Source organism: Dermacentor variabilis, chromosome 9 (genome assembly GCF_050947875.1).
Source record: "Dermacentor variabilis isolate Ectoservices chromosome 9, ASM5094787v1, whole genome shotgun sequence".
In the NCBI taxonomy this organism is placed as follows: Eukaryota; Metazoa; Arthropoda; class Arachnida; order Ixodida; family Ixodidae; genus Dermacentor; species Dermacentor variabilis.
The window spans coordinates 66,586,218-66,603,559 of NC_134576.1; the positions used below are offsets into that span (position 1 = coordinate 66,586,218).

At 45.0% G+C, this 17,342-nt stretch overlaps 1 protein-coding gene across 1 annotated transcript in view; it reads left to right on the forward strand.

Annotated features, from left to right (window-relative positions):
* The window catches only part of LOC142558042 (uncharacterized), a 32,704-nt gene extending 18,331 nt beyond the window's left edge, over positions 1-14,373 (forward strand). The window contains exons 4-9 of the mRNA XM_075670205.1: positions 868-1,003; positions 2,130-2,297; positions 5,562-5,714; positions 6,758-7,040; positions 9,972-10,132; positions 13,572-14,373. Coding sequence (XP_075526320.1) covers positions 868-1,003; positions 2,130-2,297; positions 5,562-5,714; positions 6,758-7,040; positions 9,972-10,132; positions 13,572-13,973 — 1,303 coding nt within the window. The 3' untranslated portion in view covers positions 13,974-14,373. The remainder of the gene's footprint in view (positions 1-867; positions 1,004-2,129; positions 2,298-5,561; positions 5,715-6,757; positions 7,041-9,971; positions 10,133-13,571) is intronic.
* Positions 14,374-17,342: the final 2,969 nt, after the last annotated feature.

The following is a 17,342-nucleotide window of genomic DNA, read 5'->3' on the forward strand; positions in this document are numbered from 1 at the left end:
TCATGTCATCAGCCTAATCGTACAAAGGTTTTTCGCATGTTCAATTCGCAGCCCCTCCGTCATAATGTTTCCTCATAACGACAAATGAATCCAACTCAATGTTCAATTTGAGGTGACGACAATAGCTTTGGGAAATTATGGATTTGATACCTATAGCTGCTTGTGTTTGTTTGAGCACTTGCACATGCAATAAGTGTAATTTGTACGCGTGTGTATATGCTCTGCAAAAAATAGGCGTGTGCTTTGTAACGACGAGCGCTACGAAGCCGCGTCGAAGCGATGAGACTTCAGTTCCAGATGGAATGCGCAGATTAAATGGCAATGTTGAGGCATATTGCTCCCATCCGTCTAGATCCGCAGGAGGAATTCAGGTTCTCTGAACGGCAAACACGGCGCGGTGACTAAGTGACTATGAAGTCATGCCGCTGAGAGCAATGTTGAGGCTAAAATTCCCGCCTTCAGCAGCTGCAGACTTATGCGGGTGAAAGGCGACAATGATCGAGTACCACCTTTGAGTGTATGTTGGTAAGCTTTTTCCACCGCCATCTAATACGGCAGTCTTTCTGCTCCCGTTGAATTTCTTTTGGAAGGGACAGTGGCCAATCGGTCCAAGAGCTAGACGAAATAATTTGTTGGATTTCTAAGGAACAAGAACCAACGTCTAGCGCACGAAGCCGGGATTCGCACCAAGAACGCCATAACTAATTTTTCTGTCAATTACACCTGCTAGCTTAATTACAATAGATTGGTGGGCTTCGAAACGATCAAGCAGAGAGCTTGCATATTGTGCCCTGCCAACCTCTTGCTGCGGGAATTCGATAAGTTTCACAACTCTTGTCGGTTGATACGAGTGTCTTAATGGTGCAGGTGCGTGACTTCTGTATTCTTGGACATGTCTATAACCACGGTCGAAAGGCACGTCCTATGGCACGTCCTGAAGACTGGCGGCGTCAGTATCAAGTGCCTCACCTTCAAGCCCTTCTTCCTCAATCTTCTCGGTCTGGTGAGCGCTCGGGAAAGCCCGCAAGTGTTTATGGTTACGTATGTTGTCAAATGGGACGGCAGTGCCGCTTTTGCTACGCCCGAACACTACTGTCCATTATCTCACCTTTGTGCAGATGACGACGGGAAGGGCGAAATAGAATTTTGCATCCGAGATTGCCAGCGCATCAGCACGGAGGCAGTATTCGACAAGTGCCAGAGAAGAGCAGTTCTCTGTACATGTGGAACATGTAGTTACAGGAAAGCGCGCTATTTCAAATGGGAAAAAACTAGGAGCACCTAGATATGAGCACATGGTTGAGATGTTTGCGTTTTCGGTAACGTATCAGATAGGCCTAGTTGTTCCATCTTGTTAAACAACGCGAAGCGAGACAATGAGTGGCAAATAAGGGCAACTTAAACAAGCGCTGTTTTCGCCTGGCAATAGCAATTGTGTGCATAGATTAAGGTGTGGTGAATGATGTTACTCTGTGTTTGATCTACCGGCTGTTTGTGCATCGCTGTCATACGAGCACGAAGCAAAGGGAAATCGTGGATTTGGGGGTGAATTGATCTTTTTGATCGAGAATAAAGCAATGACGTATGTGACGATAGCGTGACAACGACTGTTTGACAATGACTATACGTAGTGAGAACTGAAACAAGGCTGATGGATTGGGGGTATCGGCAAATGCATAACGACAAACGTGAAATTCCCGATTGGAGACGTTCGTAAGTGCGGATTGTCCAGTGCTCATCCGAGGCCAGACGGTGTTGCATTTCCGAAATTTGCATACAACCAGACAAACGTCCTTTTTCTCAGTCCTCGTTCTGCTAGAAAATGAAGGTGAGCTAAGCAAAAAAAGAAAGCTATTGCTGCAATACAGTTGACCATCAGTTTGTCGAGTGTAGGTAAAATATAGTAAATGATCAAATTACTAGAGATGCTGTTCACACCGACGATACCAGTGTGTATAGCCTATTCCACATCAGTGTTTGCAGAGGCGAATTAGTTTGAGTAAGAGCGCTAGGGTATAACATGAAATAACACGGTACCGCTTTCAAAGCGCCACTGCGCAAGGCTGCGCAAGACTCTCCAGTCATTATGCGGTCGGCTTCTGCTTCACCTTGCTTTCTTGTCACCACAGATGACATCGATCGAGACGACGATGTGGTCCGAGGCGGTGAGCGCCATGACGAACCTCAAAATACTCCACATTTCCAGCATTTACTTCTCTGCTGAAGTCGCGCGTACGCTCGGCGGCTACGTGGAGCATGCCACCGCACTCCGTACACTCCTGATAGTAGAAATCGAGGTGAGTATTCCGCAGCCTACTAAACCATGTTTACAAATTTAAGGTTTATAGTGCTCGGCGAAAACTAGTAAAGCTAGGGTAGCACACCTGTTGGGCTACCTTGTAGGCATTCGAAAAACCGACGTTTGCCTCACGCGGCTGACCTAGATTGACCTAGGTCGCGTTACAGACGCGGTCTGCACAATCGCGTGAGGCGAAGCCGAACGTCAGCTCTTCGAATGCGTACAAGATAGCTGCCCTCAGATTGATAGCAAGCACTGCGTTAAGGATGAAATCAAAAATAATGTAGCTGACGTTTTCGAGCCGATGCAAGTCCTTTGTTTCAATTGTGTACCGATGGACAACACACGTGAAAGCTATGCTGGGATTCTATATTTCCTAGATGTACGGACAAATTTTGCGCCACCTAACACGTAATTATTTCGCTGAGAACCAACGAGGTAACAATGAAAAAAGATTTATGCCAGCCTTAGACACTCCTGGAATCGAAAACTGCAGCCGTCCTGAGCCAGAAAGGGAAAATAGCGCATTACGAAGAAAGGCACGGTGCAGATTTTAGCGAAGCGCGCTCCCCTTAGCCACCACGGTATACCTTACTGAGCAAGTGCGAGTATTATTCTGCGTTAACACGTGCTCAATCGCATGATGTTAAGCGGTCAAGTGGCGCTAAGGGAGGGAAGGTCGGGGGGGGGGGGGAAGAAAATAAAATGAAGACAGCGCGCGTCCGCTGCCTATTCATGTTTCCATGTTTGTTTGCCAGAGCGTGCCTTACACTGCGCTTCTGAATTATTAATCCAATAATTTCTGCAAATTACATTGTCCACAAAGCTAAGAATCTTACTTGGCGAAGTTGTCCAATAGTTTATGGCTATCTCTATCAGGGCTTCGCCTTTACTACGAAACCGCGTCTTATTTTTATAAATAAATTGTTGGCTATGACACGCGGCTAACTTGCCAAGCGTCCGAAAGTACTGGCTTGTACGAGGACGCCACCGAAGACGCACATGTGCGCGTGTCTTTTAAGCAGGCATCCGTAGCCTGAAGGTTAGAGCATGTGCTTCTGTGCTGGGAGAACCACGAGATCGAACTCAATTATTGGACATTTTTATGTGTGTATATTGGCTGCTACACAGGCGCCAACGTAACAAACAACAGGACTGGAAACTGTATATATACAACATGCAAAGTTGCGAGAAGAGCGGGAGGAAGATATTGAATTTAGATATGACATGTCTACCGGGCACCACTATTTCCGCCGTTGAGTTCCTTAACACGAGAAGCAAAGTACTTCCGCAGTCATTGTACGACGGACGCCGTTTTATTAGAAGGGAGCCACGCATACCCGCAGTGGTATTTCGGGCACTAAAATTATACCGTTGTAGCAAATTGCACTACTTTAGCGTTTTGAGCCAATCAAGAGGCCATATCAATCAGATTGCCTAATTAAAGCGGCTGACAAGACCTAGAATTCGGCAATACGACTAATATTTAGTGTCTAGAAAAGCACCTCTTAGCGGCACAACAGCTCTCGCGCTGTGCTGTATGGTGTAGCATCACTGTTTTGTTAATCGAGCCTATAACTCTTTCGTTTGAGCTCTTGGCTTGGGTGAGGATGTGAAAGCAACCGCTTACGGTAGGCATAGTGCGCGTAATCTTACTTTATCTCATTTTAACTTCCTTTTATGTCGCTGTGGACAGCCCCGTGATGGAGCTGCAAGACGATGGGTCATGTTAGTATGCCAAAGGATCAAGTGGCGCCCTAATTAAAGAGCAAGTGAATAGCCATCAGCGATCTAAGATAATATTACTATTCAACAAGAAATCGCCCGGTCAGCCACGCGTATCGGCAGCGCTTCGTTTCGGGCATCGTCTGAGATGGCTCACAAGCCCATCGTCCGATGGGCTTCACAGTTGCAGCGTCGATGATGCGTGTCGCCTTTCCTACGACTGCAAAGGTGTTTATCTGCAGCGTAAAAGGAAGCATAAAGACATCTGAGGTGTTTCGAGACTCCACCCCGCGAGCAACGCAAACCATCCCCCATATGAACAGCTGCAGTTGCTGACTGACCGGCGCTTCTTCGGTGTCACAAGTACAATATCTATTTCTTTATTCTTCTACTCTCAATCGTCCGAAGGATCTTACATGGAGGGGCAAGAACGAATGTCATTAGCGGTCTTAAAATTCTTGGCGTTAGGGATGGAAGTGATGGAAGCAGGGGGATGGCTCTAGTCTTCTGACAGATCTTGGTATAAGTGAGTCGGAGTAAATTCTTGTGCTACAGAGGTGTAGCAATTCTTCCCTAAGTGTGTGATTGAAGTAAAATATTTTGTGGAAGTGGCGCAGTCGAGAACACTATCGGCGCAGAGCGAAGTCTGGTAGGTCAAGAGTTGTAGTTTAAATCGGGAAAAACTAGAATAGTGACTTTAGTTACAAGGAATACACCAGATGTTGCGAATCGGGTCAAGCTCAAAGGTTTATTAGTGCTGGCTGGCCAGGATCCCAAATTGAGCAGGCCTACTCCAGTTTGGGTCTCACCGAGGCCTTGTAAAGTTGGAGCATTATTATAGTATTGACGGGGCTCTGGTTCCAACGCAAAGAAGCCTTGCATGCGATTTGCGTTGTTGATAATATATTGTAGATGCAATGTCCACGATAGATTTTAGGCTACCCGCCGTGGTTGCTCAGTGGCTATGGTGTTGGGCTGCTGAGCACGAGGTCGCGGGATCGAATCCCGGCCACGCCGGCCGCATTTCGATGGGGGCGAAATGCGAAAACACCCGTGTGCTTAGATTTAGGTGCACGTTAAAGAACCCCAGGTGGTCAAAATTTCCGGAGTCCTCCACTACGGCGTGCCTCATAATCAGAAAGTGCTTTTGACACGTAAAACCCCAAATATTATTATTATTATAGATTTTAGGCTATGACGTCTCGATATTTGTAATCGAGATATTTAGAAAAAATGCCACAAGTGAATGTGTTCCATGAGCTCGCAAGATACACTGGTCAATGATAGCGGTCTGTGGTTTAGCGGAAAATAAGAAACACTTGATTTGTGCAAAAGACCCATTCTGCGCCTCTTCCGATCACTTGGTATGGTGTAAAATCGCAATGACTGTCAGAAAATCTCAAAAAATAGCAATGACGAATACACTGGATGTTTAGAGCGCATGAGTTTTCACAGATGTAAGTTTCAGGCGTTCGTTTCGTATACATGGCCGCCATTGCCTATTGATGAGCTGAAATGCTCTGAATTGAACGTCCAGGCACCTGACACAGACGCTGGCGTGTTCCTGGACTTCCTGTCTCGCAACCGGACTGTGGAGGTTCTGTGCGTGGAGCTACCTTTCCTGATAGCCCGGCATGGCCAGGCACTCGCAGAGGTCGTCCGAAATCACGTGACCCTAAACAGACTTGAAGTAAGGATCGCCGCAAGATTATTTTGCAAATCTTGGCACTTTCCAAGCGTAATCTGCGGGCGTCACGTGAATATTCAGAACTTTCGGCTAACCCATGGCATACCGCTTGTTAAATTTGTTTCCCAAATCGAATAGTTACTAATCGATTTGGTCCTTCATTGAAATTGTGACTAGTTGAAAATCTTGATATGCTTGAAATATTTTTCGAATACTTCACATCGTCTACAGCACACAATCAAACTGAACTCTCTCGCCAAAACACGACGTTTATGCCATATGCAGGGAAGAAAATACCATATAGCAGGCTACGTCACTGTGAGAGCCATGTTTTTCCTAATACATGCTCTCGTAATAAATATTGTTGTGACATGGCATAAAGCAGTAGGAACAGTTCGGTACTAAATATGGATGGCGCAGCCGTGACGCTTTTATTTTATCGCGCTTGTAAACACATACATTAAAACGAACACAAGATGTCCTTTCAAAGCTTATCATGATAATGCATGAGTACGTATGCTCTGAAAATCCCCGAATCCGGGAACAAATGGCCTAATTGTTGCTGCCTTTGTGCTTCACCCATACTGCGTTTATGCATTTGGCAATGCAGGTTTATACAGTGCAGTCTGAATGATGTGAATGTCGAAATTTTAAACACATTTGCTAATTGTGAAAAAGCTGTACGTAATTTTTTCTGCGGTGTATGCAGTCGAATCACAACCAACTATTCCGAGTTCGTGCACATAAGCTGACTAGCAGTAGCACCTACTGCTGCTGAGATATTCAGCTGGTACTCTGCTTTAGGGATATGGGCTCCACTATAAGAATGCATTGTTGTAGTCTCTGATTACGGGCGGGCGAATAGATTGTTTCGCGGGTTAATGCATCCATTGATGGTCGACTGATAAATTGAGTGACTCTTTAAAGGGTGCATTTATTTTCTCAGCAGAGCCTTAAAAATAGGTTCGGTTATTCTCTGGCAGTTCTGTGGCCACACCTTTTGGGCTAAAAGAGCCCACTGCGCTTCGTTTCGCGTCTTGCTGCAGGTCACAGGGTCATTTAACTCGACTCCATCGGCCCTGCTGGCAGCGGCTGTTGTGAGCCCAGCTTTGCGGTCCCTCAAGGTGCAGACATGCGCGATTCGCGCCGAGGACGTCGAAGCTATGGCCTCCGCTTTGACGCTACACGTACCGTCTCGTGCGCGTGAAGGCGAGCGCTTGACAGACATGGCCCCACCTTCGCCGACTAGCCGACTCGAGGAGCTCATCTTTCTCCAATGCGCACCTTGTGACTCACGTCTGGAGGAAGCGTACGCGAACCTCATTGGAGGTAAGCAGACACCCTCCAGTGGTGCCGCCCCCCTTAAAAAAAATTTCTTCGCAGTAACTAAAATATTGACCCAGAACACAGGTGATTTTAGGACATCCTGGCAGAGACTAGCTATACAGGGTGTCCCAGCTAACGTCCCAGCTATTGTTGGGCCACTATCGTAAGCTAGTAGAGGCTCGTGAATGAAACCATTATAGGCAGCAGCGTGACCATACGACAAACTTGGAAACTGTGCTATGTATCAACCAACATATCTTTACAGAATACAAATGCACTAGAGTAGCTGGGTACTATGGCACCGCATTCCTCAGTGGGAGGTCACGGGTGCTATCTCCGACATCCATGGCTGCATATCGATTGGAGATATATGCAAAAATGCTCGTTCCCGTAGATTCAGATGAATGCTAGAGGAACCCTACCGTTCAAATTTGTTCGGGAATGCATCGCTACCACATGCCCTGTAATGAACTCGTGGTTCTGGCACACATAGCATCAGTTTCTTTTTTGTCAGAAATACCCAATAATTTGAACATGTTACACGAAAACGTCATCAAACAAACATCAATGGATAAGTAACATAGCATTGCGTTGTGTAAATATGTGACAAAGCACGTACTTGCAGGCGGCCCGCCGTGGCTTCTTAGTGGCTGCGTTTTTTTTTCTTTTTTTTGCTGCTAAGCACGACGTCGCGGGATTGAATCCGAGATACAGCGCCGCATTTCGCTGGAGGCGAAATGCAAAAACACCCGCGTATTTAGATTTAGATGCACGATAAAGAACACCAGGTTGTCCGCAGTATCCTGGAGTCCTAGGGCGTGCCTCATAATTAGATCGTAGTTTTTTGCACGTAAAACTCCGTACAAAAACTCTCAAGCTAGTTTAGAATATGAGCATCGTTAAGCGGAAATGTTTCTGGCAGCCTTCAGTTTCAGTGCAGTAATCGAAATTTACGCTGCAGAAAAGTGAATCGCCCGTCCTTATCATCGTCATAAGCAAACGCAATGAAGTGACGAAGCACTGTGGATGTGTACACGCCTATGTGCCATTATTTGATCTAACTTGAATAAGTAGAAATCGGCGTAAATTAGCCCATTCTTCCAATCCTCTTTCGTCTCTCTGAGGTGGGGTCACCCGGTCGAGTATGTGAGGTGTATTGTCAAAATAATGGGACAGGAAAGGAACAAATGAACTACGAAGAGCTTTCCGACTTCTAACAATATTTGAGCGATATGCGAAAGGAAGTCATGTGAGCGGAGTCCTGTCGAGTAAAATTCTACCCCTCCCACGCCTCAGCTGCCTTTCGGTCATTTTCGATGTTCCTACTCCAATCGAAGGTGTATCGCCTTGTTCACACAGAATGTTTATTCTAACCTATCCAGTGCAAAACGGTTCACGAGTTATTGAGCGCAACAATGCGCCAATTATTGCAGCAATGTTTCTCGTTACGAGTGAAAGCGTATTTTTTTTTTCATGCTTCCTGCTACTCTGGACGATGCAAACCAAGCTTCTAACATATGTGATCTTTTGAAAAATGGAAATTACCATCGTAATCGTAAATGGACACCATGCTCGATATACTTAATTTATCTGCACTTGTCATCATGCATTCTTTGAATAATAGCTCTGTAACCTTAGGCATTTCAACTTCACATTAGAAGCGCTCTCCATGGAAGTACTTTTCAGAGCACTTTCGAATCCAGGAAGACGAGTGCTGTGACCCTTAACCGAAGTCGTCGTATTCCTACAACCTATGGGTGCTTGTACATTGGCTGCCGCAGTCAAGTTCTCAAAAAGTAAATCGATTTGTTACAATTTACAGAATATTCTGGAACGCGGTGCATTGCTAATCACGGGATGCCATACCTGTACGAGCTCATGAACACAATTAACGTGGCCTTCAGAGAATTAGTAATATCCTTGTAATGCCCAACTTCTACGGTCTTGCAACTATAAGGAACAGTATGGGAAAATTAGACTAAATAAATAACAGAAGCAAAGAGACAAACTCGAAAGCGGATACGCAACGTATTATCCCCTGTCTACAAACGAGCCATATTCAACCCGTATATTCAATCCGTTAAGTACATTTCCAAAGTGAGAGTTGACGGGCCACAAAAAAAAAAATCTGCATTAAAATTCTAATCTAAGGCTCTATACAGCTTCAGCTCTGCTTACACAAATTAAATACGTTTTTACGAAAATGAACATAAATAGCTGGTTCATTTATGCGCATGAAGACACTGCCTTCAACGTCTTACAAACAGGGTGATTAAAAGGAAGCATGGGAAGGGTATTGGTGAAGCGTTCATAACAGAGGACTTGAGAATCAGAACCGAGTTAACACACAATTATGCGTCTGAACTATCTTCGGGTGTGAGGAAGATATATATGACGAGTTGGTAACGGAACGAGCAGTTACTTATCCTATCTTTTCTACATTCCTGTACGAACAGGAAATAATTTATTTGATATGCAATTGGGAGCGTAATAAAATTTACATGCAGAGTGATAGGGCTGCATATATCTGCAGGTTTACAGCTTGTGGGATCAATTCAGCAGACTTCTTTCACGTTTTTGAGTTTCGAAATACACAATTTAGTTGTATCTTTTCCAGATTCAAAGATTCAATGAAGCAACTGCTGGCCCCGCTCACATTCAGTTCTCATTGAAACCAATGGCCATTAAAATGTGCGTGTCTAAATGGCTCCTTTTTTGTTAGCTCATGAAAGAAAACCAGTGCAGCTCACCGATTTTAATCATCTCGGATGTAAGTAGCCATTGAAAGGGAGCTATGAGTTTGGTATTTATTCGCAATGTGAATGGCCAATAATTCATCCTACTTCAGAATGGAATCCCACCATGATTAACATGAGCATGCGCAAGAAATGTATCACATCAATATTCGCTTCCTTTCGTCGCTTGACGGCGCAGGTGTTCTGCTCCATCTGAAAGTGGCCAAGTGCTCCCTGGGAGAGCCGTTCGCAGTTGCCGCCGCAGCCAATCTGCTCTTGGACAAGCGGTTGCAGAAGCTTGACTTAGAGGACAACGAGTTCCCCGTCAGCGCACTGTTCAACATAATAGATGCCCTGGAGGTAGGTTTCAATAATTAGGATTATTTCGGGGAGCCCGCTTTCGTGAGCGCATGCTGCGCCAGCGCCAAGCATGGTAAAGGCAAGCTGCAAAAAAATATACATTCGGGTAAATTTGTTATGAATGATTAGCATACGTTACTGATGTGTCCTGGCAAAGCTGCAGGGCTGGTTTTTCTTTAACAGCCTTTGTATAGCATCCAATCAGGCCACACGGACACTTCGTGGTTAGCGGGTATTACGCCAATCGTAGAAGCTGGCCTTGCCGATTTCCACCATGCTGCGAATACCGCCTATAGTCTCGGAGCTCGTGCCAATGCACCACTCTAGTTCGGAACGTTCCGCGTTCGGCACAGTTTCCTTCGAGAAGTAATGTCTGCGTGCCATTGCACTTGGCCTTTAAGGATTTTAAAGTGCGAATCATTTCGCTGACTGTTTAGTAAATGTCACTGCCAGGTGTACATGACTTTTTCAAGAAAGCCAATGTCTTCTTAGCGCTCAAAACCACACGGAAATGCTCTCTGCTGTGCAGGAAGATGCACGGATGGCAGTTTGATGCCACGTCTGGGCACGATACTCGCGTATCTGCATACTGCAAGCGAGATCCGTAATTGACCCTGAGAATCGCGAGCCATGAGCTACGGCGCGCATAGCTCGCTATGTAGCCGTTCATCCAAAGTTGTGCCACTAGGTAAGCAACAGCATTTCCGATACGAAGCTCCACTGGATGGCACCAGCTGAAGAAAGTAAATTATAAGGATGTCATTTTCGTATTTAGACTGATAGGAATACTGTGTGTAGAAGCTAAACGTGTGAAAGGGTTGAATCGGCGGCGTTACAAACAAACGCAATTCGCATTTACATACATGGCGTAGAAAATACCTAACTCATCTCAAAAAATGCCTTGAAATATGAAGAAAACGTTTGGTTTCCAAGCATTTGACCATTTCCGGGCGTTATTTCCAGTCCTTTAAGAGCGCACATACACGGGTGACTGCGTGTTCTCAAAACAACTTGGCATCAGCAGTTGCTATACGTTGCGGCCACGTCTGTGCGTTCTACGTTCAGACGTGGCCACAACACAGGCTCTCAACCAGACCGTAATAGACGCTCGCAGCAGAATGGTTCATATACCCCGTTTCATATACCTTTCGGAGGTCTCGTTCAAGTGGGCATCTTGCACTACTAGAGTATGCCTGTCTTGATTCAGGCGGACCTTGCAATTATAATTCTGACCTCAATGAGCGCTTACGGAGTAAGTTTGTCCACTTTTAGGCGCTACTTTTTCCGTTGATCTGACCATGGTCTAGTCCTCAGATGTACTCAACTTTAACCTCTAAAATCAAGGGGTATTGAACCAGGTCTTTTGTTCCGTTTCAAGGTGGGTAATGGCACTATTTGCTGCCTAAAGCTTTTTGACAAGGCACAAATTTCCAGGCCGCAAAAGTGCACAAGGGAATATTCTGCGTTTTCTGCGCGGTCTTTGTTGCAGTGGTCAGTATCCTACGGTAGAACTATAAAAAGAAAAGAAAATAGAAATAATCTATGTAATGCGCGTTCTGCCTGTACTCACTCGTTTCTGAATTCATTTCTTGTCGTGGAATCAAACCCCGGCCGCTGTGGGTGCATTTCTATGAATGCGAAACGCAAAAACGCCCGTGTAACGTGCATCAAGTGCATGTTAAAGAACCACAGGTGTTCAAAATTAATCCGAAGTCCTCCACTAAGGCGTGTCTCACAATCAGATCGTGGTTTTTGCAAGTAAAACCTAAATTCTGGATTCGTTCCCTGTGTTCTGTGCATGTGTAGACAATCATGTTTTGTGATTACCTCCCTTTATTCCGGCCTACTCCTTGTTTTTCCCAACTTGTTTCTATGTTTCAAACTGCGTCGTCGACCACATTTTTTATTTTATATGTAGTGTGTATTTGTGTAGTACTTACGTGCACCAGTACAAAGGCTCCTTGTAGGTATTTCTGGGCCCTACAATAAACATATTTCTTAGGACAACATCGTGTCCAGTCCAAGGTAATATATTCCTTTGCTTTAATCAAGCCATTACCTGGAGACAAACAAGCAGGGAAAAAACTTGGTCTGGGTTTTCCGCCTGCTCTTGTTTCCTACGCAGGGAAAGCCACCGAGACGGACGACACAGTTCAAAACAAAAAAGTCCTGTATCAACTTCCCTGACAACGATTTTATCCATTGCTAAAGGATCGCGGAACCAAAGGCTATCTTCATGGTCAAGCTGAGCCCCTATACAGAATTTGCCCACCTTGAATCTTTGCACACCTCTCCCCTCGCTTGCCGGCAGGTTAAACCGGAATACGACTCGCGTGGTCTTTCACATAGCCGTCGACGATTAAGCCTTCAAGTGGCTGAAGGATCCGTCAAGGTGGCCAATCGGCTGCCTCTTCAACATATTATGGGGGTTGTTTATCGACGACATGCTGCAAACTTCAGATAAATATCTTCACATTGAAGGTGTCGTTTAATGTGGACATTTCCAATCAACGTTCGGGGCCTTCGTAGTGAAGTCCTTCAATTCTAGTTCAATGGTCTGACTCGTTTCCTATAAATGAAATCACCAAAACGTGACTGTGCAGTGACAGTCTTCGAAGTGTTTTGTGCTTTAATGCGATGTATTCCGCAGTGACTGAAGTTATAGAGGACCCAAGCAAAAGTCGGTGGTGTATTGAATGGTGTTTTGAGTTCCTTTCAATGTGTTTGGCTCACAGATATTCAAACCATGCAGGAATCTATATGGGTTGAAACCAGCCTTGAGCGTACCGATCTACCCTGGTTCCTTAGCGGCTATGGTGTTGGGCTGATAAGCACAAGGCCGCGGGATCAAATCCCTCCCTGCGCAGGCGGCTGCCTTGCAAAGGAGGCGAAATGCGAAAACACCCGCGTACGTAGATTTAGGTGCACGTTAAAGAACCCCTAACGGTCCACACTGCCAGAATCTTCCAATACGGCATGGCTCATAACCAAATCATGCTTTTGGCACGTGAAATCCCCAGAATTTCATTTTAGAGCGTACCGAGAAGTTTCAAGTAGAATACTTTTATGCGGTGTTGAATTTATTTCCTGTAACCTTTCGTGGAGTCGTTGCATTAGTTGCGCGATCCATTCTGCAACTTCGCGTACTTAATTTGCTGCCATGAACAGCATAACAGCGCATCACATTATATCATGTCTCTGGATGCTTTAGAGTGCAGTGCGTAACACTGTTACCATTAACTGCCTCCACCAAACCACCCCCATCATTTTCCGAGTTGGCTTTGTGGTCAGTTTTTATCATGAACCACATCGAGAGATACGTGTACATATAAGTATTCTGGTGCCAAATTGTACCGCATCTATCTTGTGTTTACAACCGTGCACACGTAAGGTTCGTTGTGCGGCGTCAACGCCTGATAAAGCGTCAATGCACTTGCAGGTGAACAAGACGTTAAAAGTACTCGCCCTCAACACGCCAGCCACGCAAGCCCAGGAGGAAGTCAGCGTGCTGTTTGAGCTGATCGAGGAGATCGACGTATTCTCGCGCCTAAAGTTCCACTGCGTACGTCTTCGTGCATCACACTTCGCTGCACTCGTCCGTGCTTCCAAGGCGGCCACTATTTACCAGCACCTGGACGAGGTCGGTGTAGAAGACGCGGTGGAGTTCCTGGACGCCCTTGCTTCAGCTCGCAGCGTCGGCCTGACTTGGCTTGAATGCACAACGCTCGCGGACCAACGCGTGGTTCAGAAGCTGACCGACACTCTCGCCAGAACCAAGTCCTTAAGGAAAGTACCGTTCATTTATTACATCGGGGAGTGCTCGGAGCGTGCTACAAATTAGTCGTTTAACTAACCGAAGCGCCGATTAGGCAATCGCTAAAGTTGATTCAGGGACGTTGACTGACCTGAGGAGAAATTCGAACTAAGAAGTAATCCAACAAACCAGCTTATGAAAACTAAATGAAACAAAGCAGAAACTCAAGGCAATGAAAGCACCTAGGTATTGAATTGTCTTGCATTTCAATTGGAAGACACAATTAAAGAAAATTAAAATTGATGCAGATGGTACATACCTTTGAAGGTGTTGTGTGGATGCTTCGCAAATTTTAGTTACTGGTGGAGCATAAAACAGTGCTTATTGGTCCTATGCTTTCTTGGCTTCATTCTTTATTGGTCACGTTCATTTATAACTTAGACTGTTTATAGCCACGTATTCTCTTTCTCGGTACTCAATAACTTAAAAAGACTTAAAATAACGTAAAATAACGTAAAATAACCTAAAATTATATAAAATTATATAATATATATATATATATATATATATATATATATATATATATATACACACACACACACCTGAACGAGCTACACATGAAGAATCCGCAAACCACTAACACGATGTGGTTGCTTCAATGGATTCAACGACAACAATCACCAAAGCGTTTCAGAGACGCCTTAATAAAAGACAGTGAATTTCGCCAGTTGGATCTGAGTGTTCAATCTCTCTTGCATTCTGCCCACATAAACGCGCATCTGTCGCTACTCAGATACATAGGTGAACCTGTTCTCAATAGCCGAAAGATAATATTCCACGGTTTTACATCACACCTGTATTTTGTGACTGCTGCAGTTGACGATGTTGTGAAACTTGTGTATCCGGGACAGTGGTAATAACATAGCTGTAGAATATAACGTATAATAAGCCTCCTTTGTTAGATCTCGGCTCTCTAGTCTTTATACGCACGCTCTTTCCAAGACAAATGCCTATCACAAGTCTTTCCGAAAAAAATGTCTCCGCTCAACGAGATTCGCCGATTTCCTACTTTTGCCACTGTAAATCTGATTCTCAGCTGCCTTCTGTCATATTTTTCCTGTTGGGGCCCATTTTAGGTAAGGGGCGGTACTTTAGCTGCTGTGAACAGCGCGACCTGCCCATATCTTATGTTTCTCGTGTTAAACATATCACACCATTCTTGCGCTATTCGTGACTGCAAGCTTCTCATTTCTTGAACTGCAATGCTGGGATGTTTCGTTCTATCAGCGGCTACGCAACTCCTTTCTATTTCTTTGTTTCTTTAAATAGTCTATTCAGACATACATACTTCTAAGACGTTACTAGAATACAGATCTCTCAGGTAACTGTTTTGACAGCATTTGCTGTATGCTTGTTTAAATTATTCAGTGTTCGCCAAGCTGCGTTTATTTCTTCTGATTCGTTTATTTATTTATGGCGAAATCGGCTATCCCCACTTATTGAGCGTGTAATCCATGCGAGGATCCATGCACTCTGCCACTATCCTCCGCTTGAATCCTAAGGAAGGAACCGAGTTTGCCAAAGACTGTGCGGAGCAATAAATCTCCCTTGCAGTGTAGAAACGATGTGCAGAAGGCATAAACAGCCGACGGATGCGCAGTGGCCATAGCGTTGCGCGGATAATCTTGAGGTCGTGGGTTTAATCCCGTCCGCGGTAGCCGCATATACATGGGGCGCGTAATCGAAGTGGTCAAAATGTATCCTGAGTCATCACAGCGTGCCTCATCAGATTGCGCTTTCGGCACATAAATCCCCAGAACGTTCATACAGGTAGAGTAGCGGTGTTTTGCGAATACAATATGCCGTTTTGTCTGAAGACCTCCTCGCTCACCTCGCCGTTGTGGAGAGGAGGGTGAGCGTGCTCTTCGTAAGAGCGCCGATGCAGGCGAGTACAATCGATCGATGGATGGATGTTATGAGCGTCCCCTTTGGAACGGGGCAGTGGGTTGCGCCACAAAGCCCTTGCTATTATACTGCCTAATGTCCTACCTAGGTTAAACAATAAAAAATGAAAAAAAAACACTATGAACTACCACACCCAAATTTTCTGATCTCCCTATTGCGAACTGTTCTTTTGTACATCTCCGTCTTTTGTCGTTGCCCTGATTTTCTTCCACCAATCGCGCCTTACTAATGCCTGTTGCGGACATGTTTACTTTACCACTGCTCCAGCTGAACCGATGAGCTTCAAGGAGGCCAGTGGTACCCAAATCAACCGCTGGGTAAACGTCTTCACACTCTAATAAAACATGCTCTATAGATTCCCTAGCTTTACTGCAGCAAGTACATGCTTCTTCTTCCTTCTCATATCTCGCCTTATAGGTGCGTGTTCCAAGGCATACCGATCTCGCTCCGAAAAGTAATGAGCTTCCTTTTGAGTTATCTTAAATGGTTTCGTTCCTGATTTCGTTTTTTCCTCTTAAGTAGTTACTCATGGCAGGTTTCTTTTCCATTGCCGCTGCCCATGAGATTATTTCAGCCTCTCTGACTTTCCGCTTGACCTTCTTTGTTGCTGTGTTGCCCGCCCTGCAGGCCGTATAATTGCTGGTAAGCTCCCTAGTTCTTTTCCTCCATTGTGAATTAATGTTTTTTTGTACCGGAACACTCTCCCAGCCCATTTACTTTCTTCCATATTCTTGAGCCGTTTTTCATACTCAATTTTACTGCGAACTTCAAAAGTAGTCCAGCCCATATCACCCTGCACAACTTCATTTGTAGTCTTCCCGTGAGCGCCCAATGCGAGGCGACCCACTGACCTTTGGTTCCCGTCGAGTCGTGATTGTACCGCTGATTTAAAGCAAGCACCGCATTTCCAAAAGTAAACCCCGGAACCATTACTCCTTTCATCATGCCTCGGAGTACCCCGTACGTATTGTATCCCCAAAGCGCTGTGCTTCATTATGGCCGAGTTTCTCTTCCCCTTCGCTGTTATGGTTTTTTCCTGCGTTTACATATATTTATTGCCTTATAACAATCTGTCATAATTATTGCCTTATATATCCATATAACAAGGTATTTATATTCTCTTACCCGAGATATTTCCTGGCCCAGTATGTCCACTGTGTGTTCACTGTTTTCTTTGAATACCCTAACACCTGATTTTCTAGCACTAAATTTCAAAACCAAGTTGTTGCCTTTCGGTCCACAGATATTAGCCAGACGTTGCAAACCACGTTGCTTGTGAGCTAGCAAAACAATTTCGTCCCCATAAAATAAACCTGGGAGCTGCTGCTCTACTACTGTACCTGCCTGTTTGTATGAGAGATTAAACCCGATATTACTTCCTTCTAGCGCCCTCTCCATCCTCACCATGTACATCATAAACAGCAGCAACGGAAACGCTATTTTCTAGGTAAATTTCTCTCAATAGCTGTAGACAATCGTCACCTAAGCCTT